The 26,883-nt window shown below is 46.1% G+C and overlaps 1 protein-coding gene across 1 annotated transcript; it reads right to left on the bottom strand.

Annotated features, from left to right (window-relative positions):
• Window positions 1-19,094: 19,094 nt before the first annotated feature.
• Window positions 19,095-23,459, bottom strand: LOC147708038 (uncharacterized). The gene is made up of 2 exons (XM_086925287.1): window positions 23,189-23,459; window positions 19,095-19,744 (listed from the first exon to the last, which is right to left on the bottom strand). Exons 1-2 carry the CDS (start codon window positions 23,457-23,459, stop codon window positions 19,095-19,097), a joined length of 921 nt encoding a protein of 306 aa, XP_086781413.1.
• Between the last annotated feature and the right edge of the window lie 3,424 nt (window positions 23,460-26,883).

Below are 26,883 nucleotides of genomic sequence, written 5' to 3'. Positions count from 1 at the left end.
TGAGCCACAGTTTATTCCCTCTCGTTCTGCGCACATGGGTAGTGCAACCTAGCTGGAAGATGCCAAGTCAACTTGAACTTCGTCCAATGCTTCCAGTAGATACTTTCATTAGAACCGGATTGACAGTCCACCGAAATGTATGGGAACCTGCAGAATGTTTCATAATTTGTGACAATTACATTGTGAATGCGGGTGGGAAATAAAGTTTGAATAAAGAATTACGGGGATGGGTTTAACAAAGGGCTAACTGAAAAGAGTAATATGTAAGTATGGTGTGATGATCACCTCCCCTGTCCAATCAGAAATATTATTTTCATAAGTTTGAAACATTAATGGGTGGTACCATCATACAGAAAGGTTTAATTGAGGTAACCTTAGTTAGTTAGCTTAGCTTGAGGTCGGGATGCTGTCCGAGAGCACAGAGAGTCAGGAGACGGAGATGCTGAAGAAGAATCGAATTGTTGAACCAATTATCTTCAGCAAATTAATTTAGAAGAAGATCGCGGAAAAATCTCGAGGAGGAAGAGAGTGTCAGAGAGGGGTGCTACTCAAGCGCAGGTGATAGAAAGGTCATCTGTCCTGTCCTGATTTCTTTCCTAATTCCTGTCCTGAAGCCTTTGTTCGCCAGATCTTTCCTGGGGGACCCTTACCAACTCCTAGGCCCGGGATTTGTTTTTCACACCTTTCTCTGTAGATATAAATATATCTGTGTAAGCATGTATGTGCTTTTCTCTCTATCCTCTCTCTTTCATGCACTGTAATTGCAAAGTATAAATGAATACATTTTGATTGATTATTTGAAATCTTCTTTCCTGTGAGAGACGGAGTTTGTTCTGTACTGTGTAAGTGGTTCACATGAATTAATTTGAGATAAAACTTTAAAAGTAATCCTGACTCAGTGATCATTTCCAATGTGTAGGTATATTGAAATCATATGTCATTTCACCATCAACTAGTTCAACTAATGGTCCATTGACCAGAGGAAAGACCTTTTTGATCAGTGAAAAGATTAGTTAGGGAATAGAAATAACTAATCTAGAGAATGACAAAAACATGACAGCAGCGGTTATTGCTAGTGTGTTGTGAATTAAATGTATGGGCCCAGGTGAGTATGTGGTGTTACATTACCTGTTGCTTGTAACCCGCTGGATCAATACTCTGTAAGAATCTCTATCAGGGAATCACAGGGTATGTACATACCAATTTGCATTTCCTAAATAGTGATTTCTTGAAAATCACTATTTAGGAAATGCAAAAAGGAATCTTCGTACATCTGGCCCGAGGAATCTTTGGCATATGTGCTGTTATAAATACCCTAAATAGACAATTGTGCAATTTTGCCAGCCCCCGTCCATATTCTATTATGTGGCTCTTTTCACACCATGTCCCACATACCATTTTTTGAGAAGTGCAGTGTCTATTTCATGAAACGTTTCTGAAATTGCTGCTAATGATGGGCACTGTTGTGACTAAAGTGGTAAACATTGCACAACACAGCATTCCCAGTGCAAAGATAACTTTTTAGATCGAAGTTAAGGTTATCCAATAGTGTTAGTGACCAGTTATTGAAATGTCAGATTGAAGGTTAGTGGTAGAGTGGAATGTGGGAAAACTTGATAGTTTAGCTCTTTTATCTTTATGAATGTGTGTGTGAAAGTTATAAAGTAGAAAACTAGCTATAAAGAAATGGAGCACTATAGATTAGAGAAGTGCACAGTATCAGCAGGCTAGAGGGCAAAAAACACATTACACAGGATGGGTTACACAGTTGAGAGGAAGGAGGGAAAAGTTAGTTGGGGGGAGAGGTGCCAGGGATTAGGTAGGAGTGGCAGAAAGTGGAGGTTCATTCTTGAGGAGCGTACTTGTAATTTGTTTTACCAAATAGAATCAATAATGATAAGGGCATAGTGTATGAAATTGGGTTATTAGTTGAGGTAATGAGTACTTATCCCAAGTAATACCCACAACCCTTGTCAGGGTGAACCATTAAAGTCACAAAATTACCCTGAGCTCAACCGCTTGGTAGCTGTGGCACAGAGCAGACAGGATTAACATACAGGCAATGAGTAAAGTGTTTACACAGTACTCATATAGTAATAAAGTAAAAACACAGCACAAGAAAAAATCAAACCATTTAGAAAAATAGAGTAATTTTTAATAAATCAAATGATACCAGAGTGATAAAAATCAACAACAGCATACTGGAGCTATGAATTCCAAACGTTTATGGTTCAAAATAGCGCCATAAAACCTTAAATATCAACCACAGTAATGTGGTTGCACTTGACTAGTATTTAGGCACAAATAAAGACCAACCACTATCGAGAATGGGTGGGCTACAGAAAACAGGTTCCACCCAATCGAAATTTTTACCTATGGACTTAGTCTCTGAAGTGAAATTAAAAAATTCGCAGGGGGCTAGGCAGTAGGCTTTGGCCAAACCAGGCTGCACGTCCAATATTTGTTGAGTGAGGTCTCGGTGAAGTCATTGACTTTAGGCGGGAAAGCTCTAAGTGGGAGACATTTGAATTTCGTGCCCAGAGAAGGCCCCCTGCCAGTCAGATACTTTTCAAACCTTTGTCTGGTGACAATTTCAACCTACGAACTTTGTCACAATTTTGAGGCTCAGATTTTTCCAGCAGGGCAAGGCTGCAGGCTATAATGGAAAAGGTCTCCACGAGGCCAGATACCTTCTCTGCAAAGTCCTGCTGAATCAGATTTAATGCTGTGGAAAAGCTCAAAGTCGGAGTAACTTCAATCTTTGGTCAAACAACAATGAACCTTCATAGGATTGGCTCCGGACATTGGGTACAGCACCTGGGGTTAAACTCACCCCAGCAGAGTCCCACAGCAGGGTCCAGGGCAGATCCAGTTGGAATTGGTGAGCTTGGTAGTTGCAGAAAATACCTCTTGTTGTGTCCCTGTAGCTTGAACGGTATACAACGTTTAGCACACATTTTTTACAACGCACTACCATTACAACGCAGGCATTACCACGCATACCATTACAACGCATTGCGCTGGGGGGCGCTCTAGGATAGGGAATAAGTTTAATTTTATATCCAACACCTTCCCTAGTGTCCACGGGCACTGGAGTTGGAATATAAAATTATACTTACCACTATCCAGCACCTCAAAGCGCTATGCGTTGTAACGGTATTCGTTGTAAATACCGCGTTGTAAAGGTATGCGTGGTAATAGTATGCGTGCTAACGTCATACATCCAGCTTGAACAGGAGGCAAGCCTTATGACCATTGGTGTCCACTTCTTTGTCCTGGGTATAGGAGGGAGAGCAGGTCAGTCTTCAGGGCTCTTCTCAGTTCACAGACAGCATGTAAAGTCCTCTTCTGTTCGTTCACAGCTCCAGAAGTGCACTGAGGAGGGCTCTGCGAGTGCCTTATGTATGCATGGCACCAGTCAATGGGTGGGGGATACTACTGGCCCCACCCTAACCAGTGGGTTAAAAGTTCCCAGGGGTGACCCTATCCACTTTAGCGGCATTTCTTATGTGCCCTATTGCAAACAATCCAACAGTGCCCCCTCTACCCAAAATCAAGTTAGCAGAACTTTTCTTTCTCTGTACAAGGTTCTTGTAACCACCCTATAGGTGTGCCCAGGGACATTTTCAACCTCTCCTCTGTGGTCACTCAAAACCATCTCTGGGGCCAACTCCTCTAACACTGGTATTGGTGCCTGGTTGACTACAGGAACAAAAGAGGGGGCAGCCACCGGCCTTAGTTACATTTGCTTGTGAGCGGGTAGGCTACTCAGAAGTTAAGTTCCTGGCCATAGCCCAGATGGCCCTCCTGCCAGAGGTACAGGAACACCTCCATATACCCAACGCCTTTTTCAGAACTCTGGAAAAGAAGTAAGTTCACACGTCATCAAAAGGGCTATTCAGCTCCTGGGTGACAAACGTAGCTCATGCAAATGGGCTTCAAGATGCTTTAGGCAGGGAAGAGGTACTGTTGTAAAAGTACTCCTTCCAAAATACTTATTAAAAATCTGACTGCACTAATGAATTTGACTTGCAATAAATATTTCAATAAGTCCAAAATTTTAATTTGTAGCTTCTTCCTAGCCAGAGATAGCAATATTAAATGTTATACTGTGTCCCACAATAGAACGGCCAATCCAGCTACAGTAAAAAATAACATTTAGGGTCTTTTCAATCTAAGGACATGTTTAACTTTAATCCGTTACATGCCCTACTTTTAAATACCATGCACCCTGCCTTATGGGCAGTAAGATCAATTTAAGGGTGACTTAATATCTAAAAGGAAGATTAAGGCATGTCAAAAGAGTTATTTTGACAGGCTCAATTTGCAATTTGAACCTGCACAGCCAGGTTACAGATGGCAGGTCTGCAGTCATATTTACACTGCCACTGTAGTGGATAGCACAAGGGGGGCTGTGGTCCACTTAAGACATTTAACTTACAAGCCTTGGGTACACCTTTGTATCATATATTAGGGACTGATAGGTAAGTTTAATATGTCAATTAGGGTTATGACAATTTCATCAAGTTAAAAGTGGGAGCACAGATACTTGACCACTGATTAGCAGAAGTAAAGTGCTCAGAGTTCTACAGTCAACAAAAAGAGTCAAGGCAAGAATCTGGGGTTACACCACATAAATAATGGTAATTTCCAACACATGACTATCATTAGTGCAGCAGCATGAAGGCCTAGTGGTCTATGGGCCCTCTGTACACCAATTATGGCTGTATCTGACTACCCATCCACAGGGGTGGGGACCCTATATTCTTTAGTTCCACTAGAGCCCAAAGCTCCATTAAATTAGGAAAGAGTCAATTCACAGAGCTTTTTATGTACAAAATGTATAGGTGCAGATTACATTTATGATACGGAAAATACCACAGATTGCTGGAACTTCAGCAATTTAAATCTTAAAAATCGTAAGTCTGTGATAGCTGTTCATTTTGCAGAGAACAATCATAACACTGCACAGCTGAAATTCACGATTTTGGAAGTAGTGCTCAAAATTGAAGGTAGAGACAACAACAACTTTTTGTTACAAAGAGAGAGCTACTGGATTAATATCTTGGACACCATGAAACCCAGGGGTCTTAATGAACAAATGGAATTCGCTTGCTATTTATGATTCACCACACATGAATCTACCGCATGTGTTTTCACACACAACAGCCAGCTTGTTGTTCTGAAACTTGGTTGCTTTCATGTTTGTTATCCCCTTTGTTACCCTTGTGGTGTTTTTTTGCACACACAGTGCTACACATACTTGCGCAAACCTGCTTTAGGGAGCGCACCTATTTGTTTGTACCATCATGCTTGCACCTTGTTTACTATTGACTGTGATGTTGCCCCACTTTTTTGAATACCGATTTTAGTTCGATATGATTCATGTGCACTAGTCTGTCAATCAATCCATCAAAACATTTGTAAAGCACACTATTCACCCGTGAGGGTCTCATAGCGCTAGGGGGGGGTGCTGCTACTGCTCGAATAGCCAGGTCTTGAGTAGCCTCCTGAAGGTAAGTAGGTCCTGGGGCTGCTCTAGGAAGATGGGGAGGGTGGTCCAGGTTTTGGCGGTGAGGTGGGAGAACGATCTGCCACCGGTGGTCGTTCTTCGGATGATGGGACGGTGGCGAGGATGAGGTCAGCGGAGCAGCGCTGGCAGTTCGGGGTGTAGAAGGGGAGTCATCTGTTAAGGTATGCCGGCCCGGTGTTGTGAAGTGCCTTGTGTGCATGGATGAGGAGCTTGAAGGTGATCCTCTTGTTGACGGGAAGCCAGTGTAGCTCTTTCAGGTGGGTTGTGATGTGGCTGTGGCGAGGGATGTCAAGGAGCAAGCATGCTGAGGCGTTCTGTATGCGTTGTAGTCATTTCAGTAGTTTGGCCGAGACTCCTGCGTAGAGGGCGTTACCGTAGTCTAATCTGCTGCTGACGAGGGCCTGGGTGACTGTTCTTGTTTTGGTGGGGATCCACCTGTAGATCTTGCGGAGCATGCAGAGGGTGTTGAATCAGGAGGATAAGACAGCGTTTGGCTTGCTTGACCATGGAGAGTGTTGAGTTGAGGGTGAACCCTAGGTTGCGTGCGTGGTCAGCGGGTGTTGGTGCTGCTCCCAGTGCGGTCGGCCACCATGAATCATCCCACACCGAGGGGGTGGCGCCGAGGATGAGGACTTCCGTCTTGTCTGAGGTCAGCTTCAGACAGCTGTTCTCCATCCACTCAGCGACGGCTTTCATTCCTTCGTGAAGGTTGGTTTTGGTGGTGAGGGGGTCCTTGGTGAGGGAGAGTATCAGCTGGGTGTTGTCGGCGTAGGAGATGATGTTGAGGTCCTGTAGTCGGGCGACATGGGTGAGAGGTGCCATGTAGATGTTGAACAATGTCGGGCTGAGGGATGATCCTTGGGGTACGCCGCAGATGACCTCGGTAGCTTCGGATCGGAAAGGGGGGAGGTGGACGCTCTGGGTTCTGCTGGAGAGGAAGGAGGTGGTCCAGTCCAGTGCTTTGTCTTGGATCCCTGCATTGTGGAGGCATGTGCCTAGGGTGTGGTGACAGACAGTGTCAAAGGCGGCTGACAGGTCCAGGAGGATGAGGGCTGTGGTTTCGCCGTTGTCCAGTAGGATCCTTATGTCATCGGTGGCAGCGATGAGGGCAGTTTCGGTGCTGTGGTTGCTGTGGAACCCGGACAGGTCCAGGATGTTGTTCTCCTCCAGGAAGCTGGTCAGTTGTTTGTGGACGGCCTTCTTGATGACCTTTGTCGGGAACGGGAGCAACAAGATGGGTCAGAAGTTCATGAGGTCCTTTGGATCGGCCTTGGGTTTCTTGAGTAAGGCGTTGATCTTGGCGTGCTTCCAGCTATCCAGGAAGGTCGCGGTTTCGAAGGAGATGTTGATGGCCTTGCGGAGATGGGGTGCAATGGTGGCCCTGGATTTGTTAAAGATGTAGTGTGGGCATGGGTCTGACGGAGAGCCGGAGTGGATGGTGTTAATCTTTTAACTTCTTATTCAATCTCCGTCAATATGGTCCCATTTTCATGCGTAGTTCTGTTTTACATTTCTCTTTTGTTCATATCACCATCCCAAAATGGCCCCCGTTTTTACGCGTCGAGCACATACACCTGTCCGCTTTTCATGTTCATCTTTGTTTATTTTATTCACTTCTGTTTCATTCGAGTTTTTCACGACTGCACCGAAGCATAGTCGGCATCAGCTACACGATACGCACCGGGTCCCCCGGACACCCTAGGTAAGCCTTTGGCAGCCGTGCACTTTTGGAATTCACAACAGCATGCTTTTATTGCACCATTAACACGTTCTTGCGTTTAACCTTACTTACGCTCTAACACTTCAGGCTCTAATACCTCACGGTACGTTTGTCACTTGGTTAACAGATTACAGCTCCCGTACATTTGCTTTACACCACCATCATTTTTATATTTGTTGGCATTCACTCTTCACATTTTGCTCGTTTTTTAACACACCATTAATACGTCCTCATGTTTAATCGGATTTAAGCATTGAGAAGTTGGGTGAACGTCTGTCACTTGGTTACCAGACCACAACTTCTGATTAAATCTTTCATACCACCCGCGCTTTTACTTTGTCAACATTCTTTTATCATTTTTAGGTTTCGCCTGGCGTTCACTGCGCAAGCAGTGTCGAGCAGGCGAAATTTTTTGTTCTTCAGTACAGGGCTTTGACCCGCCTCTATCTTCCATTGGCTAGCTCCATAAATGGAGGCTAGCCATTGGAAGAGAGATATGTCAATAAATCTCGGAGCAGATTAGTGGGCGTTCCGCTGTTTTTTTTAAGCTCCGCCACTTTTTGAACATCATGCAGCGGTGGGCGGTGGTTTATTTTTATTTTTTTTGCAAGTCATGTTTTTGTCATTCCTTACGTGTCTATGCCGGGATGGACGTGTCCGCTCTCCCCCGCAGCCCTGCAACCCCCCCTGATTGTTTTTTAATGACCAGAAAGGCTGTGGAGAGATCCGTAAAAGAAACAATTAGCTGAAGAGTAGGGGAGTGAGGCGCGGAGGGACCCTCTCTCTTCTTGCTCCCACAGTTAGCTCCCCACCTCGCATGGCCTGTGCTGTTTCTTCTGTGACGTCTGTTCCAGGGCCATGCGAGGACATCGAGACGGAATTATTTATTTATTTTGCGCTGGGAACTGCCGGATCCCCCTCTCTCCTCTGCGCTCGTTGGTTTGGCCCAAGTCCCTGGCTCATTGTGCTGTAGCCTCCCTCACGCCGGTTCCAAGATGGTGTCGGGGAGCCGCCGAGTGTGAGAGGCGTTTAGGGGAAGGAGGAGGAGGACAGCGAGTAGGAGGCGTGTGAAGTAGGGAAGTCTCCCCGCCCCGGTGTAGGAGAGCGCGCAGGCTGCCCCCTCCCCCCGTGTAAGTTGTGATACGGAATACGCTCTGGTAATATTTGATGTTTACGGGGAAGCAGCCATCGGCTGGGCAAACAGCAGACGCCTCTGGCATCATCTCGGTGACACGGCTCAGTGAGTTCAGAGACAGATGTCTGATGACCAGTCCTGGCTTCCAAACTTCGGAGCCTGTAAGGTTCCTTATACTGGGTAATATTATTAACATCTATGATTTTCAATGCGCATGCGCAGAGAAGGCCTCGGCGCGGTTTTAGACATTTATGAAAAACAAATCCTTGCTATTTTCCCGTGGTTGTCATCCGTAAATGCCTGGAGCTGCTGTCATCTCTTAGCCACAGCAATACAATGCTGCCGTCTGGCTCCTGTCGGACGGGGAGTGCTGCTCATCCTAGCCATGCCGAGAGCGCGGCCTCCAGGTCTGTCTCTTTTGCCCCCCCCACCCACACACACACACCGAAGTCTGCACCATGAACTTTACCATCTTTGCAGCCCTCCCTCGCCCACTGTGGGCGAGATCTCGCACCCCCAGGTCATGAAATAACACACCCAGGGTTATTAAGACACCACCTTACCCCACAACTCCTATTTAGGATTTACAGGACGACTAACGCGCCGCATTGTTTCCATTTATGGCTGTTGCCATCAGGACCAATCTTGTCAATCCGCACCGTCACTGGTCTCTGGCTACGGTCAGCTCACGTCACCTGCGGTCCGGAAACCGCCTCTTGGGGTCCAGTCCCGGACCTGCTGTACACGTCTCAATGCTGCTGCGTCTCCCGGTACCTGAGTCACCGAGGGCAGTCCGTCACGTGCGCAGGTCTCCCCGAACCCTACCTAAAAAGTCTCTGTCTTTAGCGTACCTTGTCCTGACCTCCGGTCCCTGCACCAGCCCAGGATAGTGAATATTTCTTAGCTATGTTCAGTCATTTTGGCATGCAGGTTAATTCACTTTTACCGTAATCCGATTTTAATCTTGTTTAACGACATACACATCTCCTTAAATGTGTGCCAAAAATATGAGAACACTCGAGGTTCATTCCCTACCAAGAATTAATTGCCAAAATAATAATGTGAATCAACATAGTTATTGCGACAGAGGTTTTCCATTCTGTAGCAGCATAAAAGCAATCATTATTATTGCACAGCCACAAACACTCAGTTTATGGCCATCGGGAGAAGTGACTGCCGGTTACTCTGGCTTTCGTGAGTAGCCCAGGACACCAGGGAAGCCCTAGAAAAGAACGGACGTGAACAACAGTGATGGTTGGGACACTTCAGTTCATCCCAGCCACTGTTAATTACCTGGGGTCGCACCACAGTCCTTCGCTTTTTAGGTCGAAGCCTGGCGTTCACTCCCCCCCCCCAATACATTTCCTCACCCTCTGAGAAGGGGTCATCCAATGATTGAGAAGAGGTATCGTGGGGAAGCCATACTTATAAAAATGTCTCCTGCTGCCTCACTCCACATTGTGAAGTATTAATGATATCCACCCTCAAAAATATAAAAATGATACATCACATCCTACTGCAACCCCCCCCCCCCACTCCCTTCCTCCATCAGCATTCTTCCACTCATGAAATACGAAATACTATCTATTGACCTAACAGCCATGCCAACTCTCCAGGCCTCACTAAGAAAGGTCTCCTGCCATCCCACTTTAACTTTTCTCCTCCTCGCTATGACTTCCATAGACTTCCCAGGGGTATTCCTGCAAATCTTTGGGCCTTTTACTCCAAATTTGACAGAAAAGCTACAGGAGCAGATTTTGACTTCCAGAGCTTTGGCAATGTGAATTCAATTCCGAGAGAGTAGGAACATCAGGATGTATGACGTTAGCACGCATACTATTACCACGCATACCTTTACAACGCGGTATTTACAACGAATACCGTTACAACGCATAGCGCTTTGAGGTGCTGGATAGTGGTAAGTATAATTTTATATTCCAACTCCAGTCCCCGTGGACACTAGGGAAGGTGTTGGATATAAAATTAAACTTATTCCCTATCCTAGAGCGCCTCCCAGCGCAATGCGTTGTAATGGTATGCGTGGTAATGCCTGCGTTGTAATGGTAGTGCGTTGTAAAAAATGCGTGCTAAACGTTGTATACCGGAACTTAACTTCTGAGTAGCCTACCCGCTCACAAGCAAATGTAACTAACACCGGTGGCTGCCCCCTCTTTTGTTCCTGTAGTCAACCAGGCACCAATACCAGTGTTAGAGGAGTTGGCCCCAGAGATGGTTTTGAGTGACCACAGAGGAGAGGTTGAAAATGTCCCTGGGCACACCTATAGGGTGGTTACAAGAACCTTGTACAGAGAAAGAAAAGTTCTGCTAACTTGATTTTGGGTAGAGGGGGCACTGTTGGATTGTTTGCAATAGGGCACATAAGAAATGCCGCTAAAGTGGATAGGGTCACCCCTGGGACATTTTAACCCACTGGTTAGGGTGGGGCCAGTAGTATCCCCCACCCATTGACTGGTGCCATGCATACATAAGGCACTCGCAGAGCCCTCCTCAGTGCACTTCTGGAGCTGTGAACGAACAGAAGAGGACTTTACATGCTCTCTGTGAACTGAGAAGAGCCCTGAAGACTGACCTGCTCTCCCTCCTATACCCAGGACAAAGAAGTGGACACCAATGGTCATAAGGCTTGCCTCCTGTTCAAGCTGGATGTATGACGTTAGCAGGCATATTATTACCACGCATACCTTTACAACGCGGTATTTACAACGAATACCGTTACAACGCATAGCGCTTTGAGGTGCTGGATAGTGGTAAGTATAATTTTATATTCCAACTCCAGTCCCCGTGGACACTAGGGAAGGTGTTGGATATAAAATTAAACTTATTCCCTATCCTAGAGCGCCCCCCAGCGCAATGCGTTGTAATGGTATGCGTGGTAATGCCTGCGTTGTAATGGTAGTGCGTTGTAAAAAATGCGTGCTAAACGTTGTATACCAAAATGAAAATACAAGTCCCAGAAATTAAAGTGATTGGTATAAAGGGAAATTGATTTCTAAGGTGTCACAGATGGCAACTATGTAAGGATCCACAATAATAACATTACCAGGGGAAACATGAAGGTTCTAGGCACTCTATGCACATTTACAAAGTTAGTTTCAGGGGTTTTAAAACCACCACAATAGTACATGTACGCACGAAACTACGATGTGTACATTTACTCAATTGTTTTTGAACTGGAACAAATCCTGTTACCTTTACTGAAACTTGGTACATTAGGCTGGGCATTTAGCTTTTAATGGCGTTGATATAAGACATACGTTTACATAAGTTATAATTAATACAAAAGAACAAAAAACATTTACAAGCTGAATTAGAACATTCTGACTCCCCAAGTCCATGCGTGAGTAACTATATCCGACCATGTTTTTCCTTTGGATTCTGGGTCTTGTAGTTCTGATTTTCCTACTGCGCTAACCATGGCCACTAATCCTAGAATACAAAGAAAACTCCTGTGCTGTATGAACCACGCGCATGGAACTGTGAAACCTGAGAGCTAAGTTGAATGACAGTATTATACAAAATAAAGAATGAATGTTTTGCCAGGAAAGGATGAAGCAATTGCTGTCACGCCGGAAGGTTCACTGGCCCGGGGTTATCTTTTCCACTTACGGTCACTGCTGGTAGCTGTGGGGGTTGGTTGAATCCAGACCACCCCCTCGCTTGATGAAAAATTACCTCGGCTGCCCGTGGTGCTGCGTGTACCGCCCCCAGCCCTCAGATCATCTGTTGTCTCCCTTCAGAGAGGCTGCAGCTGTGCGAACAGCTGAGCTAGAAGGCGCGCGCACTTGTTGCTAACGTCTCAATTTGATTTCAGATTCTGCCACAGCCGGCCTGCTTTGCACCCGTTTTTAAACGAATATCGCATGCCTTTGCTTCGTGGCACGAGGGTGACCCCAGCATGCCCTAGTATTAAGCTTAGAGCACTAAAATAAATCGAAAATGAAAGTGTCACACTAGCTTGATTTTTGCAGTTTGGCACAAAAACGAGACTGGATGAAAATTACCCACATGGTATGAGGTCAGTTGACACCAGTACACCTCTCCATGTTCCATGTGTGGGCAACTTATCCAGTCCAGGTTTTTTCTTTGCATTCGAAGACGTCTTATCCTGATTGTGAACCTTTTTGGGGGGAAGAACAGGAGTGCAGTTCCCATAATGCAAATAAAAACCATGCCATGGATACTCTCTTCGTACGTGGAACCAGGAAACTCGAGGGTTGTGCGCTAAAATGTTCTGCCCAGGTGCTCAGTCTTAGTATTTTGGAATGTCATCACTTTTATTTTTCTCCTCTTCATTTAGTTAACCTAACCCGCCCTTCGTTCAATGTCAGTTGGATGCTTCCTTTCAGCTCAGAGCACATCACACAAAAATATTTTCATTGCACTTTGTTAACAATCTGGTGTTTTACACATTTTTCTTGATCCTCACCATTTCTTACTAAACATTGGGAATTTCTTTTTCATCCATGACTAACACACTCTCATTGTTTTTATGAAATTAAGTTTTGCTTTTTTATATTTCAATAGTTTTTTTCTATAGGAGCATATTAGACACATATATGGCAATAAGAGCTGTAGCAATAAAACAATCATTGACAAAGCCAATAGTTCTCGCCTATGTTAGAGCTATTGTCTTTAGCCAATATTTCTTTTGCCATGTTGTACACCAGCGTGCCTGCTGTCCAGCATTACTGGAAGTTAGTGGTGCAGAGGAGAGTGGTGTAGAGTGTTGTAAAGTGGAATGGCGAAGAGTGAAGTAGAGTGTAGTGGCATAGAGTGTCGTATATGGGAGTGGCTTAGAGTGGAGTTGCATGGAGTGGAATGGCATAGAGTAGAGTGGACAGGTGTAGAGTGCATTGGTCGAGAGTGTTGCCGAGCATAGTGGTGTGGAGTGCTGTGGCATAGTGCACTGGAGTACAATGCAGTGGTGGAGATTAGAGTGTTGTATAGTTGAGTGCAGTGGCATAGAGTGCAATGGTGCAGGGTGGAAAGATGCAGAGAGAAGTGGCACAGAGTAGGGTGGCATAGAGTACAGGGGCATAGAAGTCAGTGATGTAGAGTAGAGTGGCATATAGTGCAGTGGCATAGAGTGGTGCAGAGCAGAATTGCATAGAGTGGTGCAGAGTAGAGTATAGTGCTGTATAGTGCAGTGGTATAGACTGCAGTAGCTTAAAGTGGAGTGCTACAGAGTGCAGTGGCGTGGAGTGGAATGATGAAGAGTAGAGTGGTGTAGAATGCAGCAGCATAGATTACATGTGCATATATTGTAGTAGTGCAGAGTAGAGTGTGGTAGAGTTTAGTGGTGTAAAGTGCAGTGTTACAGAGTAGAGTGTTGTAGAGTGCAGTGGTGTAGAGTGGCATAAAGTACATTGGCATAGAGTGCAGTGGCATGCAGTAGAGTGGTGTAGAGTAGCATAGAGTGCAGTGGCATTGAGTACAGTACTGCAGAGTAGAATGCAATGGCATAAAGCAGAGTGGGATAGAGTACAGTGGTGTAGAGTGCAGCGGCACAGAGTAGTACAGTGGTGTAGAGTAGAATGGTGCAGAGTAGAGTGAAGTGGCATAGAGTACAGTGGACTGTCTATCCTTATCTGATTTGAGCTCCGGGACATATGATCATATCTCAACTTTTGCAAATAATCATGCACATATATATGCATTAAATTAAGAATTGAAATCTGGATTTTAATATTATTTCAACTACTTTGGGACCTTTTCATCCAGAGTATATCAACAAATAAAACTGGTAGCTACAAAAACCAACCTATTATTTTGTCAAGCCCTGATGAAGTTCATTTGGCACACAGAAATAAAACGCGTTGGCTGTGCTTCAAGTTATTTCTACATTCATTTTGAATAAAGAAGATGTATGGACTGAACTGGCTCTGCTGGCCGATTATTGAGTGCACCTCCCCTTTTCTTTGAATAAAACTATACAGTGCACAAACGATAATGTGTCGAAACGGCATCGCCTAGCGTATTGATTTTTAAAACCATATTAAAGTATTTGTTTTCAACACACTGCAGAATTAACAAAAAATGTGCTTCATTTGTGCTTTGCTAATTCTGATTTTTTCTGAAATACTTCCACAGTTCATCTAAATGTTGTTGTGTGCTAGAAAAACCCTTTCCTCTACCCCCAGTAGCCAGCTAGATTGTCACATAAATCCCCTCTCTTTGATTTCAAAGAAAAGTAAAAAAAAAAAAACAAGCTCCCTTGGAAGACAGAGCATGACATTTGACCTATGTCTTTGAATGGACAGCAAATGTGACAAAATGAGAACAAGATGTACAGGCCTGTTTACAGAAAGTAGCACTGGTGAAAGAATACAAGGAGAGGTAGGGCGAAAAGGCTTTGCTCCTTCGGATGGACGAAATGAACATGGAAGCTAAAAACAAATAAAGCCAGCAAATAGCAAGCCAGAAAACGTGAGATAAAAACCAAAAAGCCAATGGTATGGTAAGTACGGAATACATTCCGAGAGAGGTTTCTGAATTTCCCTAAAATGTGTTTAGCACACCAGACAACAGCACTGTCTGGTAGGCTTCGACCTAAAAAGGTTACTCATCAGCTGGTGTACTCCATCACTAAACATGCCAGCTTCCTTAACTGGGAATCAGTGTTTTTGCACAGCTGTGTTTGGTGGCTTTAAACAAGAGCATTTATAGTCTATCTTTCCAAAAGTAAAAGGCACCACCCCCAGACAAATGTGCTGCTCAAATGTTAACAGATGGTGATTGTCTGAGGATTTCAGACTTCTTGAAACACTTCTATTTAGCACTGATCTCATTGAAGAGTCGTCTAGTAAAATACTGTCAGGTTTGCTGGAGAACCACAAATCATTTGTAATGTTGGAGAATGTGTATGATAAGTAAGGAACAGCAGCACTTTCCTTGTTCAGATACCTTCACATTCTGGCCTCGAGGCCAGAGTCTGTTTTTGTTGAACCAGTTTCAGCAGGACATAATTTCATAGTTGTAGGTTAATCAGAAAACCTGACTGAATTTAACAGCTTAGTGGGTCCTCTAGCTCAGCTACTTTTTTAGGTCTGGCCTAGAAACTTCTTTAACCGACCCGCCAGCCGCTCATTTTTTTTAATTTTTATCAAAATGCATACAAATATACATACAGAGATCTTTCAGTCAGCTACCATTCTCTAGTATTCTGTTTACTTTCATTCAAATTGTGTTTCCTCCCACAACAGCATGGATGAGGCCATTTAATTCATTGGCTTTGTTGCCCTGAGAGTATTGTTTTTTTTGCCTCATCACAAGTGTACAGCCACCTGAAAAGGAATGTACTTCAGTGCAGGGACTTGTGTTTCTAGCCTACTCCTGTATTTTTATTTTTTTGTCTTTGTTTATTAAGTTTTTTGGCATACTGCATACATTGGAGAAAAATAACAAAAAGATGACAAGACCAGCTCTATTGGCTTTGCCTTTGTTTGTTGACTTTGCCAATCTATGAGAAATTGAATCTGGTGATAAACGGAGAATTTATCATTTCTGAGTTAGATGCTTCATTTCATTCCCAACAACAACAACGTGGCGAAATCCCTATTAGAGGGCAGGAGTGCATTTACTATTAAACAAAACAGATGTTCATCGCTGTGTGTCAGTCCAAAATAATATTTCTCTATTCTATCCGGAAGGCCTTTTATTTGTCTAATTCTAAAATGGCATTAGTTTTCAAAATCACACACATCTTTCTATTACATGTATGTACCAAATGTGACCATCAGAAAGGGGAAATTTGCACAGCTGCCAATGTGACACATGTAATGTTTGACACACAGCAAGTCCTGCCTTTTTAAGCAAAAAGCACATTCCATACTCAAACTTGTAGATGTGTTTTAGCATGTTAATTATGAGCTCAAAAATCTCGATAAGCCAAGTACTTCCGGCCGAAAAGCACGGACATGTGCAAGGTGTCACACAAGGGACCAATATGCAGCTGTGGTCTAAAAATCCGCTCTATTGGCTTTGCTAGAATTTCAAGTTGATTAGTTGTCATTAGGCTGCTGCTTGAGCTAGTATTTTCCAGTGTACCCACTAAACACAAGTTCTGCTGTTTAAAATAAACTGCCAACTGAAAGCAATAGACACCATTGAACACCAATAAAAACACCCATTTTCGGAATGTTATAGCTTGTTTCTTCTATTGCGGAGAGAACAAATACAACCAGTCCACCCACCCCAAAAGGAGCAATGCCCTTGGAACTGGCGGGTCACAGCACTTTTGCACAAAACAACAAACGTCCAATGATGCATAAAAAAAATAAAAAATAAAAGACTCTCGGTCAGATCTATTAACATTTGCACACTGCAAAATAAGCTATGCACCATATGTTCCGCCATGCAGTTTGCATAGCTTTTCAACTTTCACAGGACTCCGAAGTAATCATGGAAATCTATGGAAATCTTGGATTTCCACGTGTACTCGTTCTTTATACTTACTTCTGTGGATTGTACAAGGGTCAAAAAACTGCACAAGGAAGCGTAGCAGTCATGTTACGTATTTTACAAGACTGTGTACAGCAGATTTCTACCAAATATATTGTTCTATAGCCCTTTCTGAGTCTTGATGCTCATTACAGATCGGGGAATCTTTTTGTCTGGAGTCAAGGTGGTTTGTGGACATTTGTGTTTGGTATTGATTATCAATTGTTTAATACTTAATTATATTAAGTAATAGCATGACTAGAATGTTACTGACTAAATATCTGATATATTTTTGTAAATATTAGATGTAAATTTTGACTAAAAATGAAACATTTAGGAATCAAAAAACATTTCAAAAACCCAGATGGACAAACCACTTCCTCCACACATCCATGAAATTTGGGGGTGTCCCTTTGCCACAGTGGAAGCACACTCACTTACGAGTACCATTTTTCTGAGTAACTTTACTGTATTTTCAGGATGGGAATTTCTGTGAAAAATGTTTGTCAATATAGACGAAGTTCATTTTTTGTGAGAGCTATGTGTTATTTGCAGAACTCTTTCCCCAAACTTACATCCTCTGAACTTAATTTCCCTTTCTTTATGGGCAGGCTTCAAGGAGCTGCATGCAAACTGCAAGGCATGGGTTTAGATCCTTTTTTTCTCAATCTGTTGGTATTCTAAGGTTGCTGCGAATAGTTCCTTTGGCTAGTTAGAAAGTTTTATTGGTACAGACAACCCCAACCTCTGCATTGTGTTTTTGTATACATACCTTGTGCTTCTCCTGACCATGCACTCTTAACATGTAAGGCCTGCATGTTATGTGACTCCTACACCGTATAACCTTCATTGCCGTCTCTCACATACCCAGTACATTCATTTACACACTTGTATGCTTTATTGTCTGGTGTGATGTAAAGCTCTTTGACATCCTAAATTGGTGTCAGCAGCGCTATCATAGAATTAAATATAAAATAAATTAGTTTTATTTAAATTGTTATTTCTGTAATGAATTACACTCAACAGAAAATCGGACATTCCTACAGTGCATTCATGTTTCTTACATACAGTGGTGGAACCAAGTCAAAGTCCTGACTCCGAATCATAGTTTCGTTTACGTACTTGTAAAGTGATAACAAGCTGTGTGCCTTTGTTTTCCTCTATTGCTTTGGTATCTAGGTGATACATATGAGGTTTCCATCCGGTCTAGCAGATACTGGACACATTCAACAGCACCGGCAGTTTTCTGATATCGGTTCGAAGCAGCAGCCGCTGCCCATGCTGTGCCGAAAACAAAGGCCTAATTTAAAGGGCCACCAGCCCTCCTTTTCTTCCAGTAACATTCTGACAGGGAACTATCTGGAGCTTAAAAGGGATTTACAGCCGAAAAAATATTCACGTCCTTTAATGACAAATCTGTTCGCGCAAGAAAACATTGTCTACACCTTCTTTTAGGAGCAAGAAAGGCCACTTTTATTTTAGGACAGGTGCATCATAAATATCATAAACACATTCATTATTTATTTATTATTTACATAATTCAACTCTACAGTGAGCCTACGAAACCAAAATCCCAAAACCCCGAACAAACTCCTGCCTACTACCCCTAGCCTACCCAATGCTACCCTTCAGGATGGCCAACCCGCTCCAGGCTGCCCACCCCCACTAACAAAAACCCGCCTACAACAGACAAAGGCACCCATCCTAACAGTGGCAAACCTACCTAAACTAAACAGTGCCTAGAGCACCGCAAAATAAAAAACCCAGAAATAAATAAAGAAAAAGAGAGAGGGAGGGTGGGTGGGTGGGGCAAAACAACCTCCCTTCACTCCTCCCGCCCACGCAGTTCCTAACCGCCCGCCTGACTTCCCCTTTTAATCCCTCTGCTAATCAGCCCCCACCTGTGATGTTCCTCGCGCGAACCTGCCCAGGGAGAGACCGGCTCGCGCCTGGCTCTCCCTGGGTCCCCCCTCGCGCAAGAAAACATTGTCTACACCTTTTTTTAGGAGCAAGAAAGGCCACTTTTATTTTAGGACAGGTGCATCATAAATATCATAAACACATTCATTATTTATTTATTATTTACATAATTCAACTCTACAGTGAGCCTACGAAACCAAAATCCCAAAACCCCGAACAAACTCCTGCCTACTACCCCTAGCCTACCCAATGCTACCCTTCAGGATGGCCAACCCGCTCCAGGCTGCCCACCCCCACTAACAAAAACCCGCCACCCAGGAAAACCTTTAGCGTTTTCCTGCCCCACCTAAAGGAAAGGAAGGAGCACACCACAACTGTACCTGAAGAACCTTGCTAATCAAGTCCCTGAGTTCAAGGAGGTAAAAAGAGAGGCCCAAAGCTGAGAGATGCACACCGTCCTCACAAAATAAATGATGTTCAGATACTTTTAAATGATAATGGTCCAAACTGTAGATACCCCAATGTTGACAAAAGGGGCGCATTGTCCTGTTCACTTTCCTTCTAGCCTTTTCCAGGACAGAGTGGTTCCTTGCCCCACGCCATTGCACACGAGGCACAAACTCAGTCCATATAAGCATGGTGCTCACCCATGTGGTTCTGATGATTTCCAGGTCCTGCTTCATTAATTTTAACAAGGTCAACCCAGATAGAGAAACCAAGTCATTCTCTCCCAAGTGTAGCACCAGGAGATCCGGAGGGCCCCCCAAACACTGCGAAACCAGAGCAGCCAAGGCGGGAAAAAGCCCACCCCAGCGCATTCCCCCTGTTCCATGCCAGGATACTTCGTGTGTCATACTGTTCAGACCAAGTGATCTCCCACAGAGCTGACTGGCAGCGGCTAAAGCTGCCCTTTTAACAAAAGAGTGCCCCAGTATCCACACCCTTCGTTTGCATCCGGCGACTGATGGCCAGGGACCTAGGAGAGAAAGAAATGTTAGACAAGCCAAAATGCCTTATTTCCTCACATACTTTTCACAGCACTTAGAACGCCAACGACCAATTCGTCGGATCTGGGACCAGTCCCACCCCAACCGAGCGGCCTCCGTCGCCGCACCAATTCGGAAAGAGTGAGTACCAAATTGAACAGGATCCTTCCCCAAGCGCAACAAAACCTTGCGTAAAACAGCCAACAATTGAGATGCAACTATGGGACTACCATCCGCATGACAAAATATGGACCCCTGAAGAAACTGCGAAGAGGACACAAACATTTCCCATTCCCCCACCGGGCAACATGCAGAGACACCACTCCTACCAAGGAACACCCACTTACCCCTCCCCATCTGGTCGGTTTTAGATGCCCGCAGCCACAGCCGCACTCTGTCACTTTCCAACACCACCTCATTGCTGGTCATACCTACCCTGCCCCGCAACCCCAACAACTCTGATGCCCGAAATGCCCCAAAGAACAACCAAATAAAACACAAACGAAATTTGGCACACTCCAAAGCATCATAACAACACACCTCCAAGTCCGGCAACATCAACTGGAGCAACTCAAAAGTCACTGGCTGCCTGAGCTGCTGACCACCAGCCCGGAGCCTGGCCAAACCTTTCAAAACTTTACGCACCAACACCCCCCCAACCGGGTCCCTCCCCCACCAAAGCTGCCCATAAAAAGAAACCCCAGCCAATTTGCCAGAAATGGTAGTGGGCGATAAGCCTTTGTCCGCCAGATGTAAAACAAACTGCAAGACACAGTGTTCATCAGACCAACCCGCACCAATCGGCCCCATCGAATCCTTACCAAACTGCAGAAACTCATTCCAGGCTTTCCCATAGCCCCGCCTGGTGGATTCAGCCACTGAATTTTCTACCAAGTGGTGAACCCTCAATCCCCCAGGTCCCATACGTACTGTGGGATCGCTGTTGGTTCCAGGTCCGCCCCAGGAGCTAACTTGCGGAACTCGGACCACTGAAAGCGAGACAAAGAATCAGCGATGCAATTAGAAGTACCAGGAACATGCCGTGCTTTAAAGACAATGTTTAATTGCAGACACCGCAGCATGAATGCACGCAGGAGCCGCAAAACCCGCAAATCACGAGCCTTTTGGTGATTGACAAGGTGCACGACTGCCAAATTGTCTACGTGAAACAAGACTGAGCGATTCTGAAACTCATCCCCCCATAGGTGCAGAGCAACCAGCAGCGGGAAAAGCTCCAGAAACGCTATGCTGCGACCCTGATCCTTCCAGTGCGCCGGCCAGCCGGCCGCGCACCATCGACCTTCCCAAAAGATGCCGAAGCCATGAGCCCCTGACGCATCAGTGAACAACTGTACTTGCCATACCATGTCCTCATCCGCAAAAAACAAGGACACGCCATTAAACTCTTGTAGGAAACGGAGCCAGACAGTCAAATCGGCACGCACAGCGGTGGGAATGCGCACCCTATGATGGGGAAGGCGTGCTCCGGACATGGACAATCCGAGACGTCTGCAGAATGTCCTGCCCGCCCGAACAACCCGGCAAGCAAAATTGAGGTAACCCAACAACTTCTGAACAGTTTTCAAAACAACTTTCCGCTCCCCCAACACCAGATGTATGAAAGCGGACATTTCCTTCACTTTAGCCACAGGCAATTTCGCCACCATAGACAGAGTATCAATTTCGATCCCCAAGAAAGTCAGGGACGTACAGGGACCCTCTGTCTTGTCCGGCGCCAATGGAACCTCCAATTCCTCCGCTAGAGCCTGAAAGATGTTCAAAGCCGACTGACACTGCCCAGATCGACCTTCCCCAATGAAAAGAAAATCATCAAGGTAATGACAGACCAATACGTGGCCACTAACAAAAGTGAACCGCCACTGCAGGAAGGTACTGAAAGTTTCAAAAAGGGAGCATGACACTGAACAGCCCATGGGCAACACCCTATCCACGTAGAAACTACCGTCAAAATGCATTCCCAACAGACTGAAATCCCAAGGGTGAATGGGCAATAGCCGGAAAGCCGACTGAATGTCGCTCTTTGCCAGCAAAGCCCCAACACCAGCCGTGCGCACGAGCCGTAAGGCATCGTCCACCGAAGCATAATTGACGGTTGAGTCAGCTGGATCAATAAAGTCATTAATTGATGAACCCTCGGGCCAGGACAGGTGATGGATAAGACGAAACTCCCCTTCCGCCTTCTTAGGCACCACACCCAGGGGCGATACAATCAAGTCAGGCAGAGGACAATTCACAAAAGGACCAGCAATCCTACCAGCCGCAAGCTCAGCATCCAGTTTCTTCCGCACCACATGGGGACTCTCCTTCGCAGACTTCAAATTGTCCGACCACCTGCCCACCCTGGGTCCCTGATACCCAATCCTGAACCCAATTTTGAAACCCCAAGACAAAATCTTAGCGGCCTCAAAATCTGGATAGTCCACCAGCCAGAGATCGAGAACCTCCTGCCTAATAGGAGTAGGGGCCCTTGTAAACAGACTGTTGTTGCTGCCCCCTACCCCCTGAACCTCGTCCCTGCTCACCCACTCGCTGGCCGGGAAAACACTGGGTGAGGGCATGCTTCCCTCCACACTGCGAACACTCGTGTTTGTACCTGCAAGCCGGTCTGTTACAGGAACCCCTGTTAAAATGCCAGCATGTGCCAGAAACGGCTGACTGACCCCTGCCCCAAACCCCCGCCCCAGACTGAGCGGGGCGAGCTGAAAAGGGCCGATAATACACGGGCTGCCCGCTAGCTGTGTGTGTCGTAGCAGGGGGGTTTGCCGATGCCATCCATTGCAACCATAACTCAGAATCCACCTCACCCCACGAACGCTCAGGGAAAGCGCTCATGCGCGCCCTGAATTCGTCATCATAGGACAACCAAGCAAAGCCGCCAAAATAACTGTGAGCCTTGCGTATAACATCAGCATATTTAAACATGTCTATTGCTTTCTCAGGATGACGTTGACAATAAACGCTGGCATAAATAAGAAAGGCCGAAGTCCAGTTCTCTATGGACTTCGGAACACGAGGCCTCCGAGCCAATTCTAATTCCTCCTCCTTTGACCCTTCTTTTGCCTGAACATCCCTATGGAGAAGCCGAAAAACATCCACAAATGCCCCAGACCATATCAAATTCTTCGTTTTTTCAGATAAATGAGACCCCAAAGGCATTCCCACCCCAGAATAAGGCAACTTTTTCGGTAGGATACTATCCTCCGTGACACGTGTGGCATCCACCCCGCCCACCCCCGCTGTAGAAACAGCATTTGCAACTTGCACATTAGAAACATTCGAAAGTACAGGCCGCTCAAGCCTCGGTGCCAGAGCGACTCGCTCAATCACAACCCCATCCCCCGTACCAATAGATCTTGTACTCTTAACAGGGAGACTCTCCCTAGGTTGCCACACGGACCACCACCCATCCTTACCTCTCGGTAACTGCTCCGGCTGCTGTGCGACAGCCCCACGATCCCTCTGAGAAGGTCCAGACCACACTGCCCCTCGTACACCTGCATGGTCCGCTCGAGACTCCTGCAAAACACGAGAAACAGTGGGTTGCCCCAACCCACCCCCCTGGGCCCGTGCTGCCAAAAGCCCAACATCTTTGTCTCTCAATTCCCCCTCTTCCAACTCATCATCATGAAAACTCCCACCGAAAGCTTCATCAGAAAATTCAACTTGATTACTTCCACTGGGCATAGCCCCATCACCAATACCCCCATCATAAAACTGCCAATCAATGTCCTGAAAGCTTTGTGGACAGAAAACTGTAGAAGAGTTATCCGCTCCAGATAACCCCCCTGAAAGCCCACCACTGGAAACAGCCGTGGGGACAGTTCCCAGGCCCGTAGAAACTGCCAACAGCCGCCCAGCCGAAGGCGCAGATTGAAAACTGCGGCCGCTCAAGCCAGACGATGAAGGGTGCGCGACAACATGTTCCCTGAAAGCTGAACCGCAATTTCCCCCCAAGGGACGGCCCACCGACGCAAGACCATGGACACCTCCCAACCCAGTCGAATGACCCCCCATGTGGCCACCTGGCCGCCCCCTGGGGACCGGGAACAAGGCTTGCCCCGGGTACGGGGGCGCCCCCTTGTTGGACAAACCCCTCTCACCAGGAGCCGGGGGCGTGGGGATGGCAGCCCGAGGGCCAGGTACACCGGCTGCCACAGCCTCAGTGGCCGGGGGGGGCAGCAATCTAGGGACAGTGCCCATTGAAACCACAGCAGGGGCAGGAGTGGGGACCACAGGAGGGGGTTGAGCCGGCAACGCAGCAGTGGGTGGCCCAGCACCGGCGTCACCCGTGTGCGGGGGGCCAACATCGCGGGGGGGGGCAGGGCCAGGCCCCGGCATGGCAGGAGAGAGCATGAAACATTGGCCATTAAGCCACAGGAGTGGGGAAACCCCCCCCGGTGAATGGGGCACCGTAATGGCAGGGTCTACAGGCATACCGGCAGGGGGAGGGGTCGGCGTGTGCCCAAGGAAGTCCAGGCTCCGCCCCCGCTTCGGTTTAGGGCCCGCCTGCGGCCTCCCCGTCTTCCCCGAGGCCAAGCCGCCTGAACGCGGAGCTTGACGGCCCGCAGAACGCCCCCGCCTCCCCCCGGGCGCCCCGCGGGAACCAGCGCTAAATAACTGGAATTCACATACCTGCTGGGGGGCGCCCGGGTCACCCGGCGGGGGCTCCACTGCAGCGACCGGCAAAACGAGCCTGTGCCCGTCCGCAGGCATGGCCGCCTCGCCGTCTTCCTCCTCCTCCGGGCCCGGGGATAAACAAGCCTCCACAGCCCTGGAAACGCCCTCTGAAGCCTTGCGAGGTGGGCGGGCCAGTCCGACCCACGCCTCCGCTGGGACACCCGGCCGCAGCAGGTCCTCGCGCCCGGCATCGCAGATTAACTGCACGGCCCTCCTGACCTCCTCCACGTCCTCCATGTGGCCAGAGAAAAACCAAGGTACGACAAATACGCGCCGCAAAACAACCTCCCTTCACTCCTCCCGCCCACGCAGTTCCTAACCGCCCGCCTGACTTCCCCTTTTAATCCCTCTGCTAATCAGCCCCCACCTGTGATGTTCCTCGCGCGAACCTGCCCAGGGAGAGACCGGCTCGCGCCTGGCTCTCCCTGGGTCCCCCCTTCTTACACGCAACTGAAATCCAATGGAATTTTCTGATGCATTGGCATCTTTGTCCTGAGACTGGCATCTCTCGGTACCTGGACCATTTAAACAAGATGGTGGTTTTACGAGCCCCCTCGGCATTAGGCGTCATCCTCTGAAGCTTTTGTCTGCCACGTGCTTTATTTTCTTGCCACTTTAAGCCAAAGGTCATATGGTCAAGAGTCTCCTCTCTGCAGCCACTGCTCGAGGACGTGTTCTAAATACGAGTCACCATAAAGCCGTTTGGAAGCTTGCTGAGTCATTCTGACCAAAGCAATAAAGCATCTGTGGGTGGTCCTGGGTCAGCCTTGTCTGGGGTCACTGCGCACGAGACCCTAGTTTAATTCTAATTGCGCTTAATAGTGACGTCTCCCTGACAGTTATAAGGGCTCTGCTGAATGAAAACCCTCAGCAACCACCTAATGACGCAATTATTTGTTCCCCAGGGACCGGCAAACACAATTTGCGTACTCTTTGTTGGGCTTGAAGAATGCAAGTCTACCACAGAGGGCTTACAGCCTTATAGACAAAGAAAACGACGACAGAGAATAAATACCAGGAATACTCAAATGGGCTTCTTTTTATGAACTGCAGGTTCACTTGGAGTCGAAGTACTTAACTTTGCTGCATTAGCAGAACCTCAAAGATGAATCATTCTAATATTCTATACACATAAGATATTATCACAAGAATCAGACTGGTGTTTGTGATGGGTCTGAGAACCATTTGGAAAGGTCACCGTTGGACTTTTGAGAGCTTTACAAGACCATGATTTTTGTTAACAGTGTGATATACAAATGACAACAGCAAGGTACAACGTGCTAGTAAGTGCCGAACACAAACCGTAAAGTGCCTAAGAAGAACGTGTTGTTCTTCATTATCATAAACAAAAAAACAACAGAGTGATAATAACAACTATTGTTCAACATTTTTTTCCTTCTTCTTGTTATTAGCATTATTATTATTACATGAATATTTTGAGGGAGGGTCGGACTTGAAAACAAAATTGGCCCGGGCACCCAAATAAAAGTGGCCCGACTTAACAAATCAGAAATCTACAAAAGTGACCCACATTTGCAAATTGGGGCTGTTTTGAGCATGTAAAGACACGCTACATATGTGTTTTGCAAGGTAAGTGGGAACGCACACATTTTTGTTTGCTTGAGGCAGTGTTTGCGGTAACATTGGGGAACTCAATAGCAAAAACCGTTCCCACAGGCCCACAAACAACCAAAAACAAGCCCATACACACTGAACTTTCAGACTAACCAATGTATGTCCCCACAGCCACTCCAATTACAATGACTGACCATTGCAACAATGTCAGCAAAGATGACCATTCTCTGCTTTTATTGCATTTTAACTGTAACTCTGTAGTTTATGAATTCACGTTCCTATGACATGTTATTCCCTTCCCCTCTTCCTCCCTCCATCCTTACCCTTCCTCCTTAATTGCGATTCTTTTGTATTATTATATGTTAATTTTACATATTATGATTGATTACGCTTCATATTGGTTATTTGACCACTTACGCTTGTAACTTCCTTCCTCTTTTTTGTATTGTATTTATGCTTTTTCCTTTTGCCTTAAAAATTAATAAAATCTTTCTGAACATAAAAAAAAAAAAAGTGAGCAACAGCTTTTATTAAGCCATTGAAGACTCAAGGGGTTTGTTATTACTTGTCTAGCCATCGTTTGCAGTTTTCTGCATTTCTCACGCCTATACCCTCCCATACTTTTCTTTTGTGGGTGTTAAATAGCATCAGTAATTTGTGCACATTTTATGTGCTTGTGTTTACTTTAGTTAGTGTTTTTCAAATGAGTACTCTAATACTGGGTTGTGTAAGATGGCTGCTTCATGCTTACTCATACTTACGCATATGCTGCTGCTTGTACTGATGCCGGTGACTGTCTTTCCGCCAATGCGCCTGGTAAAACTTCAACCCCAACCATATTGAAATCTGAACTGCA

Source organism: Lissotriton vulgaris, chromosome 6, assembly GCF_964263255.1.
Source record: "Lissotriton vulgaris chromosome 6, aLisVul1.2, whole genome shotgun sequence".
In the NCBI taxonomy this organism is placed as follows: Eukaryota; Metazoa; Chordata; class Amphibia; order Caudata; family Salamandridae; genus Lissotriton; species Lissotriton vulgaris.
Note: the sequence above shows the minus strand (reverse complement) of the source record. Positions and strands in the feature narration are given on the sequence as shown.

Bases quoted from the DNA above. Each gene is read 5' to 3' on its own strand.
- LOC147708038 (XM_086925287.1), bottom strand. From the start codon at position 23,459: ATGCCCAGTGGAAGTAATCAAGTTGAATTTTCTGATGAAGCTTTCGGT. The intron at 19,745-23,188 runs GTAAGGATGGGT...TTTCTCTCCTAG, and splicing joins GCCGGAGCAGTTACCGAGAG to GTCCCTGGCCATCAGTCGCC.